Source organism: Toxorhynchites rutilus, chromosome 3 (genome assembly GCF_029784135.1).
Source record: "Toxorhynchites rutilus septentrionalis strain SRP chromosome 3, ASM2978413v1, whole genome shotgun sequence".
Lineage (NCBI taxonomy): Eukaryota > Metazoa > Arthropoda > Insecta > Diptera > Culicidae > Toxorhynchites > Toxorhynchites rutilus.
The window spans coordinates 185535662-185557896 of NC_073746.1; the positions used below are offsets into that span (position 1 = coordinate 185535662).

The 22235-nt window shown below is 39.8% G+C and overlaps 1 protein-coding gene and 1 non-coding gene across 5 annotated transcripts in view; one reads left to right on the forward strand and one right to left on the reverse strand.

Moving 5' to 3' along the window:
* Positions 1-3654: 3654 nt before the first annotated feature.
* Positions 3655-3773, reverse strand: LOC129780671 (5S ribosomal RNA). The gene has a single exon (XR_008743997.1). It is a non-coding gene; the product is annotated as a 5S ribosomal RNA (ribosomal RNA).
* Positions 3774-19114: 15341 nt separating this feature from the next.
* LOC129775590 (uncharacterized) overlaps positions 19115-22235 on the forward strand; it is a 34352-nt gene continuing 31231 nt past the window's right edge. For all 4 annotated transcript variants that reach the window (XM_055780492.1, XM_055780491.1, XM_055780490.1 and 1 more), the window contains exons 1-2: positions 19115-19272; positions 19341-19662. In XM_055780492.1, the coding sequence (XP_055636467.1) occupies positions 19459-19662 (204 nt within the window). In that variant the 5' untranslated portion in view covers positions 19115-19272; positions 19341-19458. The remainder of the gene's footprint in view (positions 19273-19340; positions 19663-22235) is intronic.

Below are 22235 nucleotides of genomic sequence, written 5' to 3' on the forward strand. Positions count from 1 at the left end.
AAACCCTTTTCCGTTATTACGCCGTCTATTTCGACGTTGCAACAGGGCACGTATACGCGATACTCAATCGCAAAAAGGTCGCAGCGCGTGATTTCGTTCTTGGGTCCTTGGGTCCTGATTGAGACGACAACTCGTAGTTTGTCTGGCCCCATCCGTGTAATCTCGGTAACTGCAGAAAACTTCTGAGTAAGTTCCTTCGAGATACGAATGACATTGAGAGGTTTAGATTTTCGTCTAAAGTATACAATGAATGGGCCTTTGGAGCCTTCATGGTATTCTTTTGGACGAAAATTCTGTTTTTCGTCAATGTCCTCATCTTCGGAACTTCCAACTTCATATACAGAAGTTTCTTCTTAACCTCAGCTTCATCTTCCTGCTCTTCAGTAGGAGGATCGGTATCGGAAATATTCAATGGCGTTGATGGGGGATCCTTCCCGCCCTCAGCCATATAAAAAAATCGGTCAACTGTTCGATATGAACAGAATATAATGATTCAAAATAAATAAATGAGTGAAAAAAAAATATTTTTTTTATAAGGTTATGATTTATTTTATGTCAAATAAAATGCTAAAATGAAAAAAAGTTCCAATAAAAGTTCAACGGTATATAAGAAATAATGATCACCCCTAATGCCAACGTTTGCCGATTTGGTTAACACAAAGTTGAACAATGGTGTAAATCGTGCACAGAAGGTAGAAGGAATGATAGGGAAACAAAAGAAAAATAAATTTCTACTTGCCGCGGCTGTGTGGCGTGTGTGATGAATGTGTCTGATTTGGATCCTCAGCGCGCACCACTTTAAATTTCGCTACACTCGCAAGCGCAACCGATGAAAAAGCACACTATTATTCGATGTGAAAAAACACCTTTGTTGGATCGATTAATAACTTGTCCGATCTACTTGCGAGTTGTCGAACCAATGATTTTTTTGACGTAGGACTACGTCTAACCGGAAGATATAGGGGGTGAAATGGAAATCTAGACACTGAACAAGTAGGAAAAAATGCAAGATTTGGAACGCTTATAACTCGAGCATTTCTCAATAGATCGCAAAGGTTTTTGCATCAATTGATAGGAAATATATCTACGCATCTATCATAGCGAATAACATTTCATTTTTCATGAGATAAATAATTGAATAATTGTGAAATATCAAGCATTGTCAAAATGCCCTATGTGCCCATTTTAGATTGGTCCATTTTGTGCTCCTCAAATCGTACCGACCAAAACGGACAACCAGAGCAGCAGCGAAATAGAATGAAGCACGATTGGAAAGGAAAAAGAAAAAAATTAACGAAACATTGGTCGCAGTCTCACACATGCGTAATTCTCGAGCCAGCCAGTCAGCTTAAAAATCCCCGCTCCGCTGCCGTAACGTTCATTCTTTGTGTGGACACAGACTGGACAACATCGTTGCTGGACGAGCTGGACGGCGAGGGATCGAGTGCCTTTCTCAAGGCAAGAGGGTGGAGGTGGTAGCGCTGGAGTAAAAGTAGAGTAGAGTTTTCAAAGGGCCTTTCTCAAGGCTAGAGACGGATGAACTGCAAAAGTTTAAAGTCTCTATAATACAAGACCTTCCTTCCTTCCGTAACGATCATTCTCATTCAAACCGTACACCATATCGGTTCGCATCACAACACATCAACAAACCAACCCAAGCAGCCATGTCTGGACATGGTAAAGGAGGAAAAGTGAAGGGAAAGGCAAAATCCCGCTCGAACCGTGTTGATCTGGAGTTCCCCGCAAGGGTGTAGCTAGGCCGAGCGCGTTAGTACCAGTGCACCAGTCCACCTAGCCGGCTATATAATTTCGGCCGCCGAAGTGATCGAGTTAGCTGGCAAAGCTGCTCGCGACGATAAGAAAACCCGCATTCGGAACAGAACACATTCGGTTCGGTGGACATCAAGACAACAGGCAGTTGCAGCGAGTGGCGAGTGGCAAATGCAATCGCAAAACGGCATCAGGTAGCAGAAGAAAAAAGTTTGTTCTTTATACAAACTGCTTTGGTGGCAAATCCAGAACAAGGCGGCATCGAGGGCGTTCTAAATGGGTTTTTTTTTCAAAACCACGAGTACTAAGTTTTCTAAATTGGAACCATTCCATAAAACAATGCGCTTTTCAGGGCCATTAAACCTTCCAGAAAAGAGTTTAGGAAATACAGTTCAATGCTTTCTAAAACATCTAAAATAATAATAAAACACAAATTGATTTTTTCATAATTTGTTTGCCAGGATCTGATGAGTATGTGAATTTGGCAGTTGTTCTGAGCTTATTGATAGTTGGGGACTTTCCTGATTATTCAATTTTCACCAATTCTTAAATTGTTTCCAGATTGAAAGTACAGTAATTTACAATTAGTTCGACATTTAGCTAATTGGACGGACATGTAATGCGACTTATTTAGTTGGACATTTTTGTAAACATAGAGATCCAAATTATGACCCCACATTGAAAGTCGACACTGTACCACTGTCATCGCAAATGTTCAATTACAGGTTAAAATCGCCTCCAACGTGACACTGAGTGGTGCTTCGGCACGTCGCATTAAATATAATTTACTGTACAACATGTCACAAAGCTGGATGGGAAGAAATTTTGTAACTGTGAAAGCTGTGGCGAGTGGCAACAAATCGCTAAACAGGAAGGTTTAGCCGAACAAGATGGGGATATCGAGTGATAACAAAACAATAAACTCATTAGATTGAAGATAATTTTGTGATCCTGAAAAGGACCCTTTTTAGCCTGCGTGTGAATCCAACGAGCGAACAAATCGTAATGAATGTATTTTTTTGCCATCGCTCCCTTTTAACGCTCATTCGTTCGTCGCATTGGACTCGCCCCTCTGGCTGAGTCTGCCGATTTGTCTCTATCCTGTGAGTGTGTACCGCTAGAGTATAAAACACGTGGACCCCAAAAAAATATCTTATTTTCTTTCAAACCGTAAACCCGTGTGGTTGTAGGGCATCGGCATCGTGGACGTAACAAAGGAGGACAAGTTAAGGGAAAGGCAAAGTCTCACTCGAACCGTGCAGGTCTCCAGTTCCCTGTTGGTCGCATTCACTGATTGCTCCGCAAGGGTAACTAGACCGAACGGATTGGTGCCGGAGCACCAGTATACCTAACAGCGATTATAGAGTTTCGGCTGTCGGAGTGCTCGAGTTGGCTTGCAAAGCTGCTCACGACAATCAGAAAACCCGTATCAAGAACAGAGCAGCTTCGGTTCGGCGCTCATCAAGGCAACAATTAGTTTCAGTGAGTGGCAAAGTGTTTCTCCGGCACGTCGCATTAAATGTAATTTACTGAACAACATGTCACAAGCTGGATGGGAAGAAATTTTCCAACTGTGAAAGCTGTGGCGAGTGGCAAACGCAATAGCTAAACAGGAAGGTTTAACCGAACAAGATGGGAATATCGAGTGATAACAAAAACACAACACCAACATGGTTCTTTTCAGAACCATCAACATATTCATAAAGAGTAAACAGTAAACTAATCCATTTTTCATGTAGATAGGTAGGTATTCACGTAGGAGAAGAAAATAAAACAATTTATTTAAAATATATATTTAACAAAAGCTGTCCCCTTTGTATAGTCCTACGTCACTCCGGTTATGTCCCCGACATTACCCACCCGTCTTTTTTTTTTTTTTTTAAATGCCAACGACACGTGACGTTCCCAAGCGGTCACCCATCTAAGTACTGATCGCGCCCGATGTTGCTTAACTTCGTTGATCGGACGAGAACCGGTGTTTTCAACATGGTATGATCGTTGACTGCTCCCTTGGCCGAGTGGTTAGCATCATAACTAACATGCCGGGTGTTCGGGTTCGATTCCCGTTCTGGTCGGGGGATTTTTTCGTCAAAGAAATTTCCTCCGACTTGCACTGTGATCACGCGTATTCTAGAGCTTGCCACTCAGAATGCATTCAAGGCGTGTTATTTGGCATAGAAATCTCAACTAAGTACTAATAAAAATGACGCAAGTAATACTACGTTGAGACGGCGAAGTTCCTCTAGGAACGTTAGTGCCATTGAAGAAGAAAGAAGAAGAAGATGATCGTTGACTAATCATTGAAACGATTGATTGTCCGCATAAATAGACGTAAGCGTTTTCCAAATAGAAAAAACAGGAAGTGGGTTATATCTATGGTATAACCGCAAGGGTGACGTAGGACTATCGTTGATTTAGAGATCATTTGTATGAAGTTGAATCTGAATTCATTCTAAATGAATGAATATTTGGAGAACTTCGAAAACGAGAGCGTTACGTTGGAGGCACAAGGTTTTATGCATCCAATATTGGATACGGAAATATCCTACTGATGGGGAAGAATAATCTTCAGAAGCTATCCTGTTGATTGCGATTGATTGAAAAATCACAAAACCTAATGTATTTGGTCACAGTGTTACATGGATAGAAAACATTAAAATAAACTCTTTCATATGTATATATTTTGAAAATTCCCAACGGAACTGGCAGATTATTTTCAGTAACGATTAGATATTTCCACATTTTCCTCGATACTGGAAGCCCACCAGTGGTTAATGCCAACTCGATAACCACCTGTTAATAGCACTTGATTGAAACATATTTGGTCACAGTGTTACATGGATGGAAAACATTAAAATAAACTCTTTCACATGAATGTAATTTTAAATTCCCAGAGGAACTGGCAGATTATTTTCAGTAACGATTAGATATTTCCACATTTTCCTCGATACTGGAAGCCCACCAGTGGTTTATGCTAACTCGATGACCATCTGTTAATAGTACTTGATTGAAACATATTTGATCACAGTGTTACATGGATAGAAAACATTCAATTAAACTCTTTCACATTAATATATTTTGAAAATTCCCAAAGGAACTGGCAGATTATTTTCCAGCAATGATTAGATCTTTCCGGAACTTTATCGATGCTGAATGGCATCCTAACGGAAAGAGTTCTGCGCGTGTATGTGTCGATCCTTCGCCGTCCACCTCCTCCAGCACGTTAGGCAACGATGTTGTCTTGTCGATGTCCTCACGAAAAATGAATGTGTCTCACCACCAGAATATCGCTTAAGTATGCTTTTTGTGTGTGATTGAATCGAGAGGTGTGGTTTACGATGGCAATTTGGAAGGCAAACTAGAGGGGAATGAACTCTCTGAGCTCGGAACTTTCGGCGACTGAGCAATAATCGATTGCGGGCGCATACAATATTGGATACGGAAATATCCTACTGATGGGGAATAATAATCTTCTGAAGCTATCCTGTTAATTGCGATTGATTGAAAAACCACAAAACCAAATGTATTTGGGCACAGTGTTATATGGATAGAAAACATTCAATTAAACTCTTTCACATGAATATATTTTGAAAATTCCCAGAGGAACTGGCAGATTATTTTCAGTAACGATTAGTTATTTCCACATTTTCCTCGATACTGGAAGCCCACCAGTGGTTAATGCCAACTCGATAACCACCTGTTAATAGCACTTGATTGAAACATTTTTGGTCACAGTGTAACATGGATAGAAAACATTCAATTAAACTCTTTCACATGAATATATTTTGAAATTTCCCAAAGGAACTGGCAGATTATTTTCAGTAACGATTAGATATTTCCACATTTTTCTCGATACTGGAAGCCCACCAGTGGTTAATGCCAACTCGATAACCACCTGTTAATAGCACTTGATTGAAACATATTTGGTCACAGTGTAACATGGATAGAAAACATTCAATTAAACTCTTTCACATGAATATATTTTGAAAATTCCCAAAGGAACTGGTAGATTATTTTCAGTAACGATTAGATATTTCCACATTTTCTTCGATACTGGAAGCCCACCAGTGGTGAATGCCAACTCGATAACCACCTGTTAATAGCACTTGATTGAAACATATTTGGTCACAGTGTTACATGGATAGAAAACATTCAATTAAACTCTTTCACATGAATATATTTTGAAAATTCCCAAAGGAACTGGCAGATTATTTTCAGTAACGATTAGATATTTCCACATTTTCCTCGATACTGGAAGCCCACCAGTGGTTAATGCCAACTCGATAACCACCTGTTAATAGCACTTGATTGAAACATATTTGGTCACAGTGTAACATGGATAGAAAACATTCAATTAAACTCTTTCACATGAATATATTTTGAAAATTCCCAAAGGAACTGGTAGATTATTTTCAGTAACGATTAGATATTTCCACATTTTCTTCGATACTGGAAGCCCACCAGTGGTGAATGCCAACTCGATAACCACCTGTTAATAGCACTTGATTGAAACATATTTGGTCACAGTGTAACATGGATAGAAAACATTCAATTAAACTCTTTCACATGAATATATTTTGAAAATTCCCAGAGGAACTGGCAGATTATTTTCAGTAACGATTAGATATTTCCACATTTTCCTCGATACTGGAAGCCCACCAGTGGTTAATGCCAATTCGATAACCACCTGTTAATAGCCGCGCGTGTATGTGTGTGTAGCGATGTCTTCCCAGGGAACCGTTTGTGGCATCATTCTCCTCCTGATAGATTCCCTTCTGGCCTAGGGTGCACAAACAGGCTCTTGGTGACACCGTTCATCCGCGCTTTCATGATAAATAAAGAGCTTCACCGCAACAGCGACAACATGCTTCAATCGCTGTTCAATTAGAACTGAGTGGATTTCCGAGCGCCGCTCGCTTATATACCGATTGGTGATTTCAATAGCCTGTTTTGAAAGCAATTTTAAGACTATTGAAACAAGTTTTTGGATCAAAAAGTAACAAGTATATAACGCGTAGACATTTTATCTTTCGAATGAAGTGTTTATCATACTATTTCGTTCAGTTGTTTAGGAGCTATTAACGCTCAAAATCTCGGTCTCCGGCGTAACGCTTTCGTTTTCGAAACTTTGATTTTACACCCCGGTATAGAAATGAAAGACGTAGTCCTACGTCAAAAAAGACGGGTGGGTAATGTCGGGGACATAACCGGAGTGACGTAGGACTATACAAAGGGGACAGCTTTTGTTAAATATATATTTTAAATATATTGTTTTATTTTCTTCTCCTACGTGAATACCTACCTATCTACTTGAAAAATGGATTAGTTTACTGTTTACTCTTTATGAATATGTTGATGGTTCTGAAAAGAACCTTTGGTGTTGTGTTTTTGTTATCACTCGATATTCCCATCTTGTTCGGTTAAACCTTCCTGTTTAGCTATTGCGTTTGCCACTCGCCACAGCTTTCACAGTTGGAAAATTTCTTCCCATCCAGCTTGTGACATGTTGTTCAGTAAATTACATTTAATGCGATGTGCCGGAGAAACACTTTGCCACTCACTGAAACTAATTGTTGTCTTGATGAGCGCCGAACCGAAGCTGCTCTGTTCTTGTTGCGGGTTTTCTGATTGTCGTGAGCAGCTTTGCAAGCCAACTCGAGCACTCCGACAGCCGAAACTCTATAATCGCTGTTAGGTATACTGGGGTCCGCGTGTTTTATACTCTAGCGGTACACACTCACAGGATAGAGACAAATCGGCAGACTCAGCCAGAGGGGCGAGTCCAATGAGACGAACGAATGAGCGTTAAAAGGGAGCGATGGCAAAAAAATACATTCATTACGATTTGTTCGCTCGTTGGATTCACACGCAGGCTAAAAAGGGTCCTTTTCAGGATCACAAAATTATATTCAATCTAATGAGTTTATTGTTTTGTTATCACTCGGTATCCCCATCTTGTTCGGCTAAACCTTCCTGTTTAGCGATTTGTTGCCACTCGCCACAGCTTTCACAGTTGCAAAATTTCTTCCCATCCAGCTTTGTGACATGTTGTACAGTAAATTATATTTAATGCGACGTGCCGAAGCACCACTCAGTGTCACGTTGGAGGCGATTTTAACCTGTAATTGAACATTTGCGATGACAGTGGTACAGTGTCGACTTACAATGTGGGGTCATAATTTGGATCTCTATGTTTACAAAAATGTCCAACTAAATAAGTCGCATTACATGTCCGTCCAATTAGCTAAATGTCGAACTAATTGTAAATTACTGTACTTTCAATCTGGAAACAATTTAAGAATTGGTGAAAATTGAATAATCAGGAAAGTCCCCAACTATCAATAAGCTCAGAACAACTGCCAAATTCACATACTCATCAGATCCTGGCAAACAAATTATGAAAAAATCAATTTGTGTTTTATTATTATTTTAGATGTTTTAGAAAGCATTGAACTGTATTTCCTAAACTCTTTTCTGGAAGGTTTAATGGCCCTGAAAAGCGCCTTGTTTTATGGAATGGTTCCAATTTAGAAAACTTAGTACTCGTGGTTTTGAAAAAAAACCATTTCGAACGCCCTCGATGCCGCCTTGTTCTGGATTTGCCACCAAAGCAGTTTGTATAAAGAACAATTTTTTTTCTTCTGCTACCTGATGCCGTTTTGCGATTGCGTTTGCCACTCGCCACTCGCTGCAACTGCCTGTTGTCTTGATGTCCACCGAACCGAATGTGTTCTGTTCCGAATGCGGGTTTTCTTATCGTCGTGAGCAGCTTTGCCAGCTAACTCGATCACTTCGGCGGCCGAAACTATATAACGCCGGCTAGGTGGACTGGTGCACTGGTACTAACGCGCTCGGCCTAGCTACACCCTTGTGGGGAACTCCAGATCAACACGGTTCGAGCGGGATTTTGCCTTTCCCTTCACTTTTCCTCCTTTACCATGTCCAGACATGGCTGCTTGGGTTGGTTTGTTGATGTGTTGTGATGCGAACCGATATGGTGTACGGTTTGAATGAGAATGATCGTTACGGAAGGAAGGAAGGTCTTGTATTATAGAGACTTTAAACTTTTGCAGTTCATCCGTCTCTAGCCTTGAGAAAGGCCCTTTGAAAACTCTACTCTACTTTTACTCCAGCGCTACCACCTCCACCCTCTTGCCTTGAGAAAGGCACTCGATCCCTCGCCGTCCAGCTCGTCCAGCAACGATCTTGTCCAGTCGGTGTCCACAAAAAGAATGAACGTTACGGCAGCGGAGCGGGGATTTTTAAGCTGACTGGCTGGCTCGAGAATTACGCATGTGTGAGACTGCGACCAATGTTTCGTTCATTTTTTTCTTTTTCCTTTCCAATCGTGCTTCATTCTATTTCGCTGCTGCTCTGGTTGCCCGTTTTGGTCGGTACGATTTGAGGAGCACAAAATGGACCAATCTAAAATGGGCACATAGGGCATTTTGACAATGCTTGATATTTCACAATTATTCAATTATTTATCTCATGAAAAATGAAATGTTATTCGTTATGATAGATGCGTAGATATATTTCCTATCAATTGATGCAAAAACCTTTGCGATCTATTGAGAAATGCTCGAGTTATAAGCGTTCCAAATCTTGCATTTTTTCCTACTTGTTCAGTGTCTAGATTTCCATTTCACCCCCTATATCTTCCGGTTAGACGTAGTCCTACGTCAAAAAAAAGTTTTAATCCGCAAAATCTCCTAGGCCCTCTTTTTGCCGATAATATCCTTCAACTGGACAGATTATTTCATTGGAAATTTGCATGGTTACGCTTGTAGGCAGAAAACAACAAAATTGCGTTTTCCCAACAATTGTTGATGAATACTATGCAAACATGGGCAGTACAGACGTGTGTGTGTGACTCCGGGAGCTTGATTGGGAAGTTTTCATGCATCCACATAATAGTCCTGAAATGGCACCAAGCGATTATCACCTTTTTTTGCGTTGCAAAACTTCCTGGGTGATAATAAATTGGGACCAAGAGAAGATTGTGAAAATCGATTACTAGAGTTTTTTGCCAATAATGACCAAGTCTTCTATGATAGGGGCATTATAAAGCTACCTTTAAAATGGCAACAAATTTTACAACACGTTTCATTCAAAACGGACAATCCGAAACATCTTAACCCTTTGCGGTCGTTTGTCTGCTCTTAGCCACCACAGTAAGGAATCATACCAAATACTTTATTCAACCATGTAATAGTTAACATTTTTCTCTAAACGAATTTTAATGTCTAGTTAACTTTCTCACGAATGTATAGGGGAGGACGGGGTATGACGGCCACCCTAAGCATGGGGACAATCAAACACAATGTATACAGAATTGAAGCTTTCAATTGTGTCAGCATTGACCTTTAGGATGTTTGCCGCAATCACGTTGATTTTCAGAAGGTTTACTTTTTATTTCATAATGTTATACGATAATTCAAGAAAAGGTATAAAAATTGTGATACTAAAAGCATGCGGTGTAACGTTGGTCACCACTAGGGGTATGAAGACCATATGATTCTAGCCGTACAGAAGATTATTTTTTCGGTAAAATTATACTACATATGAAGGATATTGTACTATAGATCAATTGTGACAAGAGTGGCAGGTCATTCGCTATCCAACTCTTGACGAGTGAAGTTCAGTGTCGGTATTGTGCGTTGCCACTTTTGCTATTGTGCTATTGGTACGAGTGAATCGTGTACGAGTGAAGGTCATTGCTGTCCGCTTTCGACCTGACCTTTTGTTAAGTGGAACGAAGGAACAAAGGAACCAGCGCTCTTGCAGCGAGCCGGATTGCGGCTGTTGAACTGATTCGGCATAACGGGATCGCCATCGCGTGACTGTCGCAAACGGGATTCATCATCACGTGGCTGCGTAAGCTATTCTTGCGCTATTGTGTTGTCTCCGTAGCGCGTAGCCTCTGTCTCTCCCTGATTAGGGCAGTAGAGCGCATTATTGGAACAACTTATATATTAAGGTACACATATTTATTATTAATATTATTATTCAATTCATTTGTTCATTGTTTAATATTATTATCAATTATTATCATATTTTTTTTGCTATTTTTTTTTGAGATTATTGTTAAAATCAATAATAAATTAAAAATAAGACAGAAATCTTTGTAAAATGGAGTATAGTGGAGGATCTCCAGAGATGGAGATCTCCGATAATGAATCTCATATAAGATCTGGGAAAAAACATAAACGAGTCCCTCATAAGAAAGATAATTCTTCTGGGGACGAATCCGCTCATCCTACCAAGCCCCCCTCTAAGAAAATTGCAAGCCTCCCTTCTCAACCCACTGTTACTTCCACTCCCCCTCTCCCATCATCGATTTCGCTTCCCCCTTCTGATGCTTCCGATCCAACCCAATCCTCGTCCTCGTCCTCATCCTCATCCTCGTCCTCGTCCTCGTTCTCGTCCTCGTCTTCCCCCTCTGTTGTCTCCGCTCCACGTGTCAGAGTTTATCCAGAAGATGCACCTGGAACTGGCCCGTGGGTTGTTTTCCTCCGGCCAAAACCGAAAGGAAAAAACCTTAACGTGATTCAGATCATGAAAGATCTGGCCAGATACACTTCTGTATCTGAAATTCGCAGGGTTAGACCGAACAAATTGCGAGTTGTCGTGAATGATCGGAAACACGCAAACGAGATTGTTGCTGATCAACATTTCACTCTCGAATATCGAACATTTATACCCTCCCATAACGTAGAAATTGAGGGGGTGATAACTGAAACGGGTCTGACGAGCGAACAAATAAAAGCAGAAGGAAAAGGCAAGTTCAAGAAGCTCCCCTCAATGGAAGTGAAAATCTTGGACTGTCGCCAACTCGGGAAACTTTCCCATGATGGGGACCAAACTAAATTTACGCCATCCGACTCGTTTCGAGTCACCTTTGCTGGTGCCGCCCTCTCTGACTACGTTATGGTGGACAAATTGAGACTACCTGTGCGACTCTTCGTGCCAAAGCCCATGACTTGCAACAAATGCAAGTCAGTTGGTCACACTTCGGATTATTGTGCCAACAAGGAGCGCTGTGCCACTTGCGGAGAGCAACATGAGGGGAAATCCTGCAGTGCGACTGAGCATAAATGTCCATATTGCGGGGGATCCCCACACGAGCTCTCAGTTTGTGAAACTTACAAGAGTCGCTGGGAGAAACAGAAGCGCTCTTTAAAGGAACGCTCGAAGCGCACATTTGCGGAAATTTTGAAGGGCGCTTCGCCACTGACCCAACAACAAGAGCAATCTCAACACACAATACCTTTTCCACGTTGCCAATTGATGAAATGGAAGCGGACACAGCTAGCGGGGGCACACCGTTTATTTTCAAAGGGAATCCCCGGCGCAAAAATGTGACCACTCCCAAAGTTCAAGAACAAGTCCCCACGGTTATATCCTCTGTTAGCTTGCCTAAAAAATCGAGTGCAGCGGACAAGCAAAACCAGGTTCCTCCTGGCTTCCGTGGGAATATTTCATCTTCGAACGACCCAGCACTCGAGGGGACATCAAAAACCCCAACTGTCCCTATTTTTCTGTCCAGTTCAACTTCCCAATCGGGATTTATAAAGTTGTCTGACCTTTTGGATCAAATCTTCAAGTGTTTTAATGTTTCCGACTCCATCAGTGCCATTGTCATCTCAATGCTTCCAGTATTAAAGACAATTTTGCAACAATTGATGCAAACATGGCCCCTCCTTGCAATGATTATCTCTCTTGATGTCTAATTCAAATAGAGAGATCGGAGATATCACTGTTTTACAGTGGAATTGTCGTAGTCTTATCCCTAAATTGGATACATTCATATTTTTAATTCATAACTTCAATTGTGATGTTTTTGCTCTGTCCGAAACTTGGTTTTCTTCGCGAGATGATATTTCTTTCCACGATTTTAATATAATACGCTTGGACCGTGATGATAGATACGGAGGGGTGCTTTTGGGGATCAATAAGTGCCACTCATTTTTTAGAATTGACCACCTATTGGAGGGATCGAAGCTGTTGCTTGTCATGCAAACATCAGAGGCAAAGACCTCTGTATTGTCAGCTTGTATTGGCCTCCGAGAGCTGCGGTTAGCCGCAAACAACTTGATGACATGTGCTCACTCCTTCCTGAGCCACGATTGATCTTGGGAGACTTCAACTCTCACGGAACTGCCTGGGGGGAACAGTACGACGACAATCGTTCATTGATGATATATGACCTTTGTAACAGCTTCAATATGACCGTTTTGAACACTGGGGAAACAACACGTGTACCTAAACCTCCTGCTAACCCAAGTGCTCTTGACCTCTCGCTTTGCTCGAATTCACTATCGTTAGATTGCAAGTGGAATGTAATCCAGAACCCCAACGGTAGTGATCACTTGCCAATCAAAATTTCCATCACCATTGGGTCGAATTGTTCTGAATCTATAAACATGGCATATGACCTCACAAGACACATGGACTGGAAAAAATATGCGGACGCGATTGCTCTAGCCATCAATTCCAGAGATGGTTTACCTCCATTGGAGGAGTATAACTTCCTTTCTCGTTTGATCTATGATAGCGCGGTTCGCGCTCAAACGAAACCCATCCCAGGTTCCACCATTTCCCGAAGGCCTCCCAATCTATGGTGGGATAGCCAATGTTCCAAGCTTTATGTAGAAAAATCGAATGTATTTAAAGCTTTTCGGAAACGTGGAACCCCTGATTCCGAGTTTTCGATGGTAGAATTCTCTCTTGCTCTGCTTTCATGTAACAATTCTGCTCCGGGATCGGATAGAATTAAGTTCAACTTGCTGAAAAATCTCCCTGATGTGGCGAAACATCGCTTGTTGAATTTATTCAATCGGTTTCTGGAGAATAATATTGATCCAGATGATTGGAGACAAGTACGAGTTATAGCTATTCAAAAACCCGGAAAACCCGCGTCCTACTTCAATTCGTACCGCCCAATAGCAATGCTGTCTTGTATACGGAAATTGTTGGAGAAAATGATCTTGTTTCGCCTTGATCGATGGGTTGAAACGAATGGCCTACTCTCAGATACACAATATGGGTTCCGCAGGGGCAAGGGGACGAATGATTGTCTTGCGTTGCTTTCTTCAGAAATTCAAATGGCTTACGCCGAAAAAAAAAACAAATGGCTTCAGTATTCTTGGACATAAAGGGGGCCTCGATTCTGTTTCAATAGAGGTTTTGTCGGACAAATTACACTCTCGGGGTCTGCCGCCTCTGTTGAATAATATGTTATATAACTTGCTTTGTGAGAAACAGTTGAATTTTTCTCACGGGGATTCGATAGTAAATCGGGTCTCCTACATGGGCCTCCCCCAGGGCTCATGTTTAAGCCCCCTTTTGTACAACTTCTATGTAAGCGACATCGACAATTGTCTTACACAAAATTGCAGCCTAAGACAACTTGCAGATGATGGAGTGGTGTCTGTCGTAGGATCAAACGAATCCGACCTGCAAGGACCCTTACAAGATACTTTGAACAATTTTTCAACCTGGGCCATTGGGCTAGGGATCGAATTCTCCACGGAGAAAACAGAGATGGTGGTTTTTTCTAGGAAGCATAGACCAGCAAAACCAAAGCTTCAACTTTTGGGTAAACCGATCACTCATGCTATGTCATTCAAGTATCTTGGGGTCTGGTTCGACTCCAAATGTACTTGGGGGGCCATACTAGGTATCTGAGTAAAAAATGCCAACAAAGAATAAACTTTCTCCGTACAATTACCGGCACCTGGTGGGGAGTCCACCCAGAAGATCTTATAATGTTGTATCGAACAACTATTCTCTCAGTTATGGAGTATGGCAGTTTCTGTTTTCAATCAGCTGCCAAAACACACCTCATTAAACTCGAGCGAATTCAGTATCTTTGTCTTCGTATCGCGTTGGGATGTATGCCCTCAACGCATACCATGAGTCTCGAGGTTTTGGCAGGCCTACTCCCACTAAAAGATCGCTTCAAATTATTATCTCTTCGGTTCTTCATCCGGTGTAAGGTCATGAACCCATTGGTGATCGGAAATTTTGAGCAGCTGATCGAGCTAAATTTTCACTCCGGATTCATGAGTTCATATCATGAATTCATCTCCATGCAGGTTGATCCTTCTTCGTATATTCCCAACCGTGTTTGTTTCCCTGACTACATCAATTCCTCTGTGCATTTTGATCTGTCCATGAAGCAAGATATCCATGGATATTCAGATTACCAACGATCGAGGATCGCTCCAACGATCTTCGATGAAAAGTATGGGGGTATCAATTGTGATAATATGTACTTTACTGATGGGTCCACTATAAACGAGTCCACAGGATTTGGAGTGTTCAACGAATTTTTTAGCACCTCACATAGTCTTCAGAATCCTTGCTCAGTGTATATTGCTGAATTGGCAGCAATTCATTGGGCGCTGGACAGCGTCGCCTCACGACCTGTTAAACACTATTACATTGTAACGGATAGTCTTAGCTCTTTCGAAGCTATCCGTTCAGTGAGGCCGGAAAAGCACTCGCCGTACTTCCTTGAGAGAATACGAGAAATTTTGAGTGCTTTATCCAGACGCTGTTATGTCATTACCTTTGTCTGGGTCCCTTCACATTGCTCCATTCCGGGTAATGAGAGGGCTGACTCATTAGCAAAGGTAGGTGCAATTGAAGGCGATATTTATCAGCGTCAAATCGCCTTCAATGAATTTTATTCTTTAGTCCGCAAAAATACCATCGCTAACTGGCAACGCAAGTGGAATGAAGATGAATTGGGCCGGTGGTTTACTCGATTATCCCTAAGTTTAGCCTCAAACCGTGGTTCAAAAGTCTAGACTTGAGTCGGGACTTTATCCGCACCTTCTCCCGACTCATGTCCAATCACTGTTCGTTAGATGCACTACTCTTTCGTTTCAATCTTGCCAGCAGCAATCTCTGCGTTTGTGGCCAAGGTTATCACGACATCGAGCACATGGTTTGGTCGTGCGAGGTGTATCGGGTCGCCAGATCGAATTTAGAAAACTCCCATCGAGCCCGAGGAAGACAGCCCAATGTGCCGGTGAGAGATGTGTTGGCTCGGTTAGTCCTTGATTACATGTCCCATATATATGTTTTCCTTAAAGCTACAGATCTTCGTGTGTGATTGTCCCTACATCCTTATACCCTCCTTTCCTTCCTTTGCGGGTAATTCGTCCCCTTGCTATAAATAGTAGAATAAGTTGAAATGTAAATACACTATAGATATACGAATAGATTTATGAAATGAGTGTTCATCAACAATGTTACAATTTCCTTATATCCCATCCTTCTCCTAAAACTATGTCACCCTCCTAAACTCGAGTACACCGCGAGTAATCGGTTTCCACCTTACTAACCATAGATGTAAGAAAATTGTTTATATATATATATATATATATATATATATATATATATATATATATATATATATATATATATATATATATATATATATATATATATAGTTTTAAAATTATATTTAAGAATTCGGCTCCTTTAAACTTAAGTAACTGAGCCTGTAAAAATAAACGAATTAATAAAAAAAAAAGAGTGGCAGGTGTTATTTTCCCTGTATTACCTATAACGTGCTTAATGCGCAACCCTTATCATTCTAACACATTGTTATATGTGACATCTGAAAACAAATCAAATTTATCATGAATGCGCCTTGAGTTATGCAACCAACAATACAAGAAGCGTGATTTTCTCTATGAATTCGTCAATTACGTGCTTTCAAACGATATCTTTTATGGCAAATCACATCTCAGGCCGTCTTAACCCAGGAATAAGTCGAGCAAAAATTGCCTCAATAATTCTATGAAATACTCAAAAAATACCGTTTTCTATATAAGCACACTTAACAGACCTTTGTGTTTACTATTATAACATTGGTTTCACGAGACACGTACTTATTCACCACTGAACACTAAATTTCTAGCGCGCAAAATAATAAATCGGTGCTCGTCGCCATCTGAAATGTTTATTTTTGTTGTGTCATCATAACGTAACACACATCAAAATGGGTATACATAATTGAGGGTAATGCAATACACTCAAACAATGTATTATAATTGTCCCACAGTTGATTGTTACAATAATCTAGAGAGTGGCCATCTTTCCCCGAGTGGCCGTCTTCCACCGCTTTTCCCTACGGAGATTCTATGAGCAATAGGTAACGGTACTCGGTATAAACAAAATAATATTAGCGTGGAAAGATAAGAGGATCACATATAATATCCGACCGCAAAGGGTTAAATTATGTTTTGAATTTCATGCAAAAATTATAGATTTATTTTTTCCCAACCTAATACACTGCGTTTCACAAATATAGAACCACTCATTTTTTCTGAGTTTCCAGAGATATGTCAGAAGTCGGTTGAATTGGAGTATATAGTGTAGATTACAATAACTATCTTCATTTATAAGACTGGCCATTTCAACTTTATTGTTGTGTTTAGACGCGAAACATTCAAAAAACTATAATTCCAGTGTTTCATAACTATAGAACCAGATGGAAAAACTCTCACTCTTTTACAAAATTAACGCCAATTTAACGTTGTAGTGGATATCTCCTTCTACGCAGAGGATACTGATCGTTTAAGCTCTTCAATACACTCATACTGCTGGTAAGCTGCATCTACTATTCGTCCAATCATTTCTGACAGGATTTTGAGTTGGTAAACAAACTCACCAGTCCAGAATCTGAAGTCTCTATTCATTAAACAATGCCATGACCTTCCAGATTTTATGAATTGAAGCCAAATTACCCAATTATCACATTATTTTTGATGCAAAAACAGCCGTAATTGATTCTGAAGTACTTTGTTGCACTTTTGACTGTTCATTCCTGTCGATGGTAGGCTATCTAAACCATCTTTTGAGAAAATTCTCGCCAAATCATTAAACTGCCGCCTGCAATGTTACGAGTTGAAAAATTAAATGACACGTTCGGTAAATCCTTCCAGTATGAAGAAATTCTATTCAAGTTGAATTTTCTCAGTCAGAGAAGTTCTCCTGAAATAGTGAAACCCATGGGATTAGCTTCCGCATTAGTTTTTGGTTCCGCAACTTTGGAGATGGGATTTTTATAGTTTGGGGAGACTTTTCTGAAAAAGGCCTGGTCTAGATAACCTACCACCAACATGAATGAACAGTCAGAAGTGCAACGAAGTACTTCAGAATCATTTACGGTTGTTTTTGCATCAAAAACAATGTGATAATTGGGTAATTTGACTTCAATTCATAAAATCTGGAAGATCATGGCATTGTTTAATGAATAGGGACTTCAGATTCTGGACTGGTGAGTTTGTTTACCAACTCAAAATCCTGTCAGAAACTTATGAGGAGTGATCGGACGAATATTAGATGCAGCTTACCAGCAGTATGAGTGATTTGAAGAGCTTAAACGATCAGTATCCTCTGCGTAGAAGGAGATATCCACTACAACACGACGCAGCTTGGTCGTAACCACCCCGAATGGGTTATTTGAACTAATTGAGAACTAAAGATGACCTACGAATTAGAAACTTATCGTAATTCATGTTAAATTTGCTTTAAATTTGTAAAGGAGTGAAAGTTATTCCATCTGGTTCTATAGTTATGAAACACTGGAGTTTCAGTTTTTTAAATGTTTCGCGCTTGAACACAACAATAAAGTTGAAATGGCCAGTCTTATAAATGATGATAGTTATTGTACTCTACACTATATACTTCAATTCAACCACCTTCTAACATATCTCTGGAAACTCAGAAAAAATGAGTGGTTCTATAATTGTGAAACGCAGTGTATACAACAAATCAGGCATAGATTTAATAGAATCAGCAGTACATGATTAGAGGCGAATGAACTGCAAAGTTCAAAGCCTCTTAAAAACAAAGAAAGAAAGTACATGAAACCAAAAATTATATTTACTCATATTAAATCGATAAATAACGCACAACGCACTTGAGATTTCAAATATTTTCTCATTATGTTCATAATTTGTGACAAAAAAAAGCTGTTCTTACAGCTAAATACTAATTCAATAAGAATTTGAGATTCATTGAAATTAATTGAAAAGTATAATTCTAAACTGGCCATTATACATTGTACAACAACCGTTGACAACTATCCAACGAGATGCGTGTTCCACACCTATTATAGCTATTTTACATACCATACAGGTGATTCTCAATATGCACGGCACCACCTGATAGCACATGAAGTTCATGCATATCTCAAATGAACTCACCTGTATACCGTGCAAGTGTATCTCGTTCACTGTTGACTCCCGCATTCTCTGGATCAGTTCTCACTCCATTTACTCGGCATGGCTTGCAATTCATACACACATTGTGTTGTTTATTATTATACTCCAGTGGCCAGCCAGTGCCTTGTGTATGTGTAAGGTTGTTTACCGCATAGAAGCTTTCATTCCGTTCTCTGGTTAGAAACTCCGGCTCTCAACGGCGCTGTATTTTACCTTAGCTTTACTCCGTTCGCGAGTGTCAGACGTCAAACAGGTATGCGACTCTCCACGTATACAAATTAAATCCAATTAGTATTCAAAACTTATCTTCTCTCGTCGCAGGAGCAATTTGATGAGACGAAACAGGAAAAAAGTGCCTTATGAGTGAATAATAAAACATTTGGGTGAAAACTCGACATCTTATTTAGTGTGAAGAATAAGGAGAGTTCTACTGCGAGCGATGAGTTCAAACGCAGATGAAACCGATCGTAGCGCGGTGACTAATGGTAACCAGCAGCAAAACAATGTAACAGTACCAACGGAATCTCAGACCACCGCACCTACAATCCAAGAAACATCACTGTCCACGATAAATAGCCTCAGTGGTTCTTCAGACAAAGCAACAAACTGGGTTAAATTTGATGAGGAGGATGGCAGCAAAAAGGTAAAAATTTAGTGGTAATTCGCAGATGTTCCTTTTTTCATTTTATTCATATTGGAAATCCCACAAAATGTTCCAATATAAAGTCCAGTGATTAAGCTGATCATATTTGCAATTATAGTCCAGCCTACTGCTAGCTGTATAGCTATGTAGCGCAATACATACGCTGAAACCTCAACACAATACATTTTTATACTCTAGTTGCTCGGTGGCAGAGTCATTTGTTTTTTAGTCACGTGTTACTATTTTTCCGCTTCACCGAGTTTGTTGAATGAATCAAACAGACAGCAATGTTTACGTTCAATTGCTGGCGTTGCTATAGAGTGATTCCGCTTGTGTGCCATTTTCTGTAGACGCAACAAGACACACCTTAATCGTCAAACAAGTTGATCTTCTTAATAATTCACTGAATGTGAACATTTCTGGAAAGGACATTTATTTTCTTTACCGGTATTAAAAATGATGATGAGGTTTAAAATTTGAGAACGGAAATGTATACTATGAGAGAAAAACTGTCCATGCTGCCCATTAGGATTGGGCGATCTTTAGAAAAAGATCGATCTTTGCGGATCGATTTTCTAAATGGCATATGAATCGATTCACTGATTAAATCGGTACCAAAGAATCGATCTTTGAAAAATCGAATGCTTTTTTTCCAATTTATATACTTATGCTAAGTGTTGTCTTTTCTTTAAACGTGGAATAAACATTTCACATTCTCACAGGTAACAAAAAAAAATTGAAAGTATTGTATTTTCCAAGGCATTCATCTTGAACAGTCATGCATTTTTTAATTAAATATGCTTCCGCTGAACGTTATGTCACCAGAAATATAACTTGTGACCATTTGTTTTGTAATGACCAAACTTACAAAACTGCTTCCCCTAAATTTACGACCACTTATTTGACAACATTGGGTCATGTGTATGAAATCTGTCAGGTGGTTTTTGGTGAGATCACTGCTCACTGAGAAACAAATTAACAAAAAAAAATCAAATTCTGATTCAATTTCGGAAATATCGAAAAGAAATGATCGATTTTCGCGATTTTTCGGAGTACAAAGAATGGATCCAAAAAATCGGAAAAGGGAAGATCGATCTTCTAAATATTGATCCAAGATCGCCCAATCCTACCGCCCACCACTTGAGATGTATACATCTGTTCCTTGTTGATCGATAGGTTTGCGACTGAAGAAATGTGGTACGTGAGCCTAATGTTAAAAACGGAATTGTTCGAATTTTCACCGTGTTGTACCGAATAATATGAAATAAAATTGAATGATCTGTCAAATCGAATTGGCTATTCGATCAACATCGATCGTGCATTCGATGTATTTTAAACTTCTGCTACAGTAAGTCATTTATTTTTTCTAATGAGCGTTCGCCACCCTAGCACCATTATGGTAACTGTCCGGTTATGAAGGTTTCTGAATCATATTCAACGGGGTTGAAACTCGTGGAACACGAATTACCGGAATTGCCACTTTCGCCGTAATTATGTCTGGTTTAGCAAACAAAAAAACTAAGTGAAACTTTGTACTCTGCCTTGGAGTTTTTCGCAATAATGAACGATATATTGGGAATCAGTGAGTCATAGGAATTTTGCGCTTTTGAACCAGATTTTCCGACATTGCGTTTCAATGGATTTCAGGCTCGATTCTAACGATTATTTTCTACCATCAATGATAACAATTGTAACAACTGTAATTGTAACAACTGTAACTGTAATTGGAATCGAAAGATAAGTACGGAATTGTTGCATTGTACGAGCTATTCTGAGGTATGACATACAAAGTACAGAACGAGTCAGATTGGAATCTTAAATGGGGAATTACTGTGAATCTGGATGAATATTCGAACATGGGAAATGATTCATCAGTTCTCCCTTTGTGGGGAGAATACACTAGTTTTGGGGAATCGTATACGCAAATTCATACACTATGTTTCATAAGGTCAAAACAACTTTTTTTTTTTTTTTTTATCTGTATTATAGTGATTTTCAACTCCTTTGGCTGGTTCGTCACTTTTACTTCCATTTTTGGAAGAATGTCGGGAATGAGAATTGAACTCGTGACCTTTAGCGTGAGAGGCAAGGATGTTGCCACTACGCCAGATCGCCTCCACTATCAAAACAACTCTTTTTTTTTTAGTTTCCAGAGATCCATAACCGTAGCTTGGACGAATAAACATCGAATAGGTTGTTTGAACATACAATGATCTACGAATTATATACTTGTTATAATTCATGCGAAATTGATTGTATTTATTTAGGAAATGGTAGTTTCAAAACTGGTACTCGAATTTAGGTTTTTTGAATGATTCACGCCGGAACTGAGCAATAAAATTTATAAATTAGTCTTATAAACGAAGATAATTATTATATCCTATACTATACACATCAATTTCAAAGCTCTTACATATCTCTGGAAACTCAAAAAACAGTTGTTCTATCGTTATGATACATAGTGTATTACATATTGCGAGGTCATTTTGCACGCACTGATGATACTTATCCATTGTTGTCCTACGTGCCCTTGCGAGAATAGAATTTCAGCTCTCCTTCGATTTAAGTTGCCG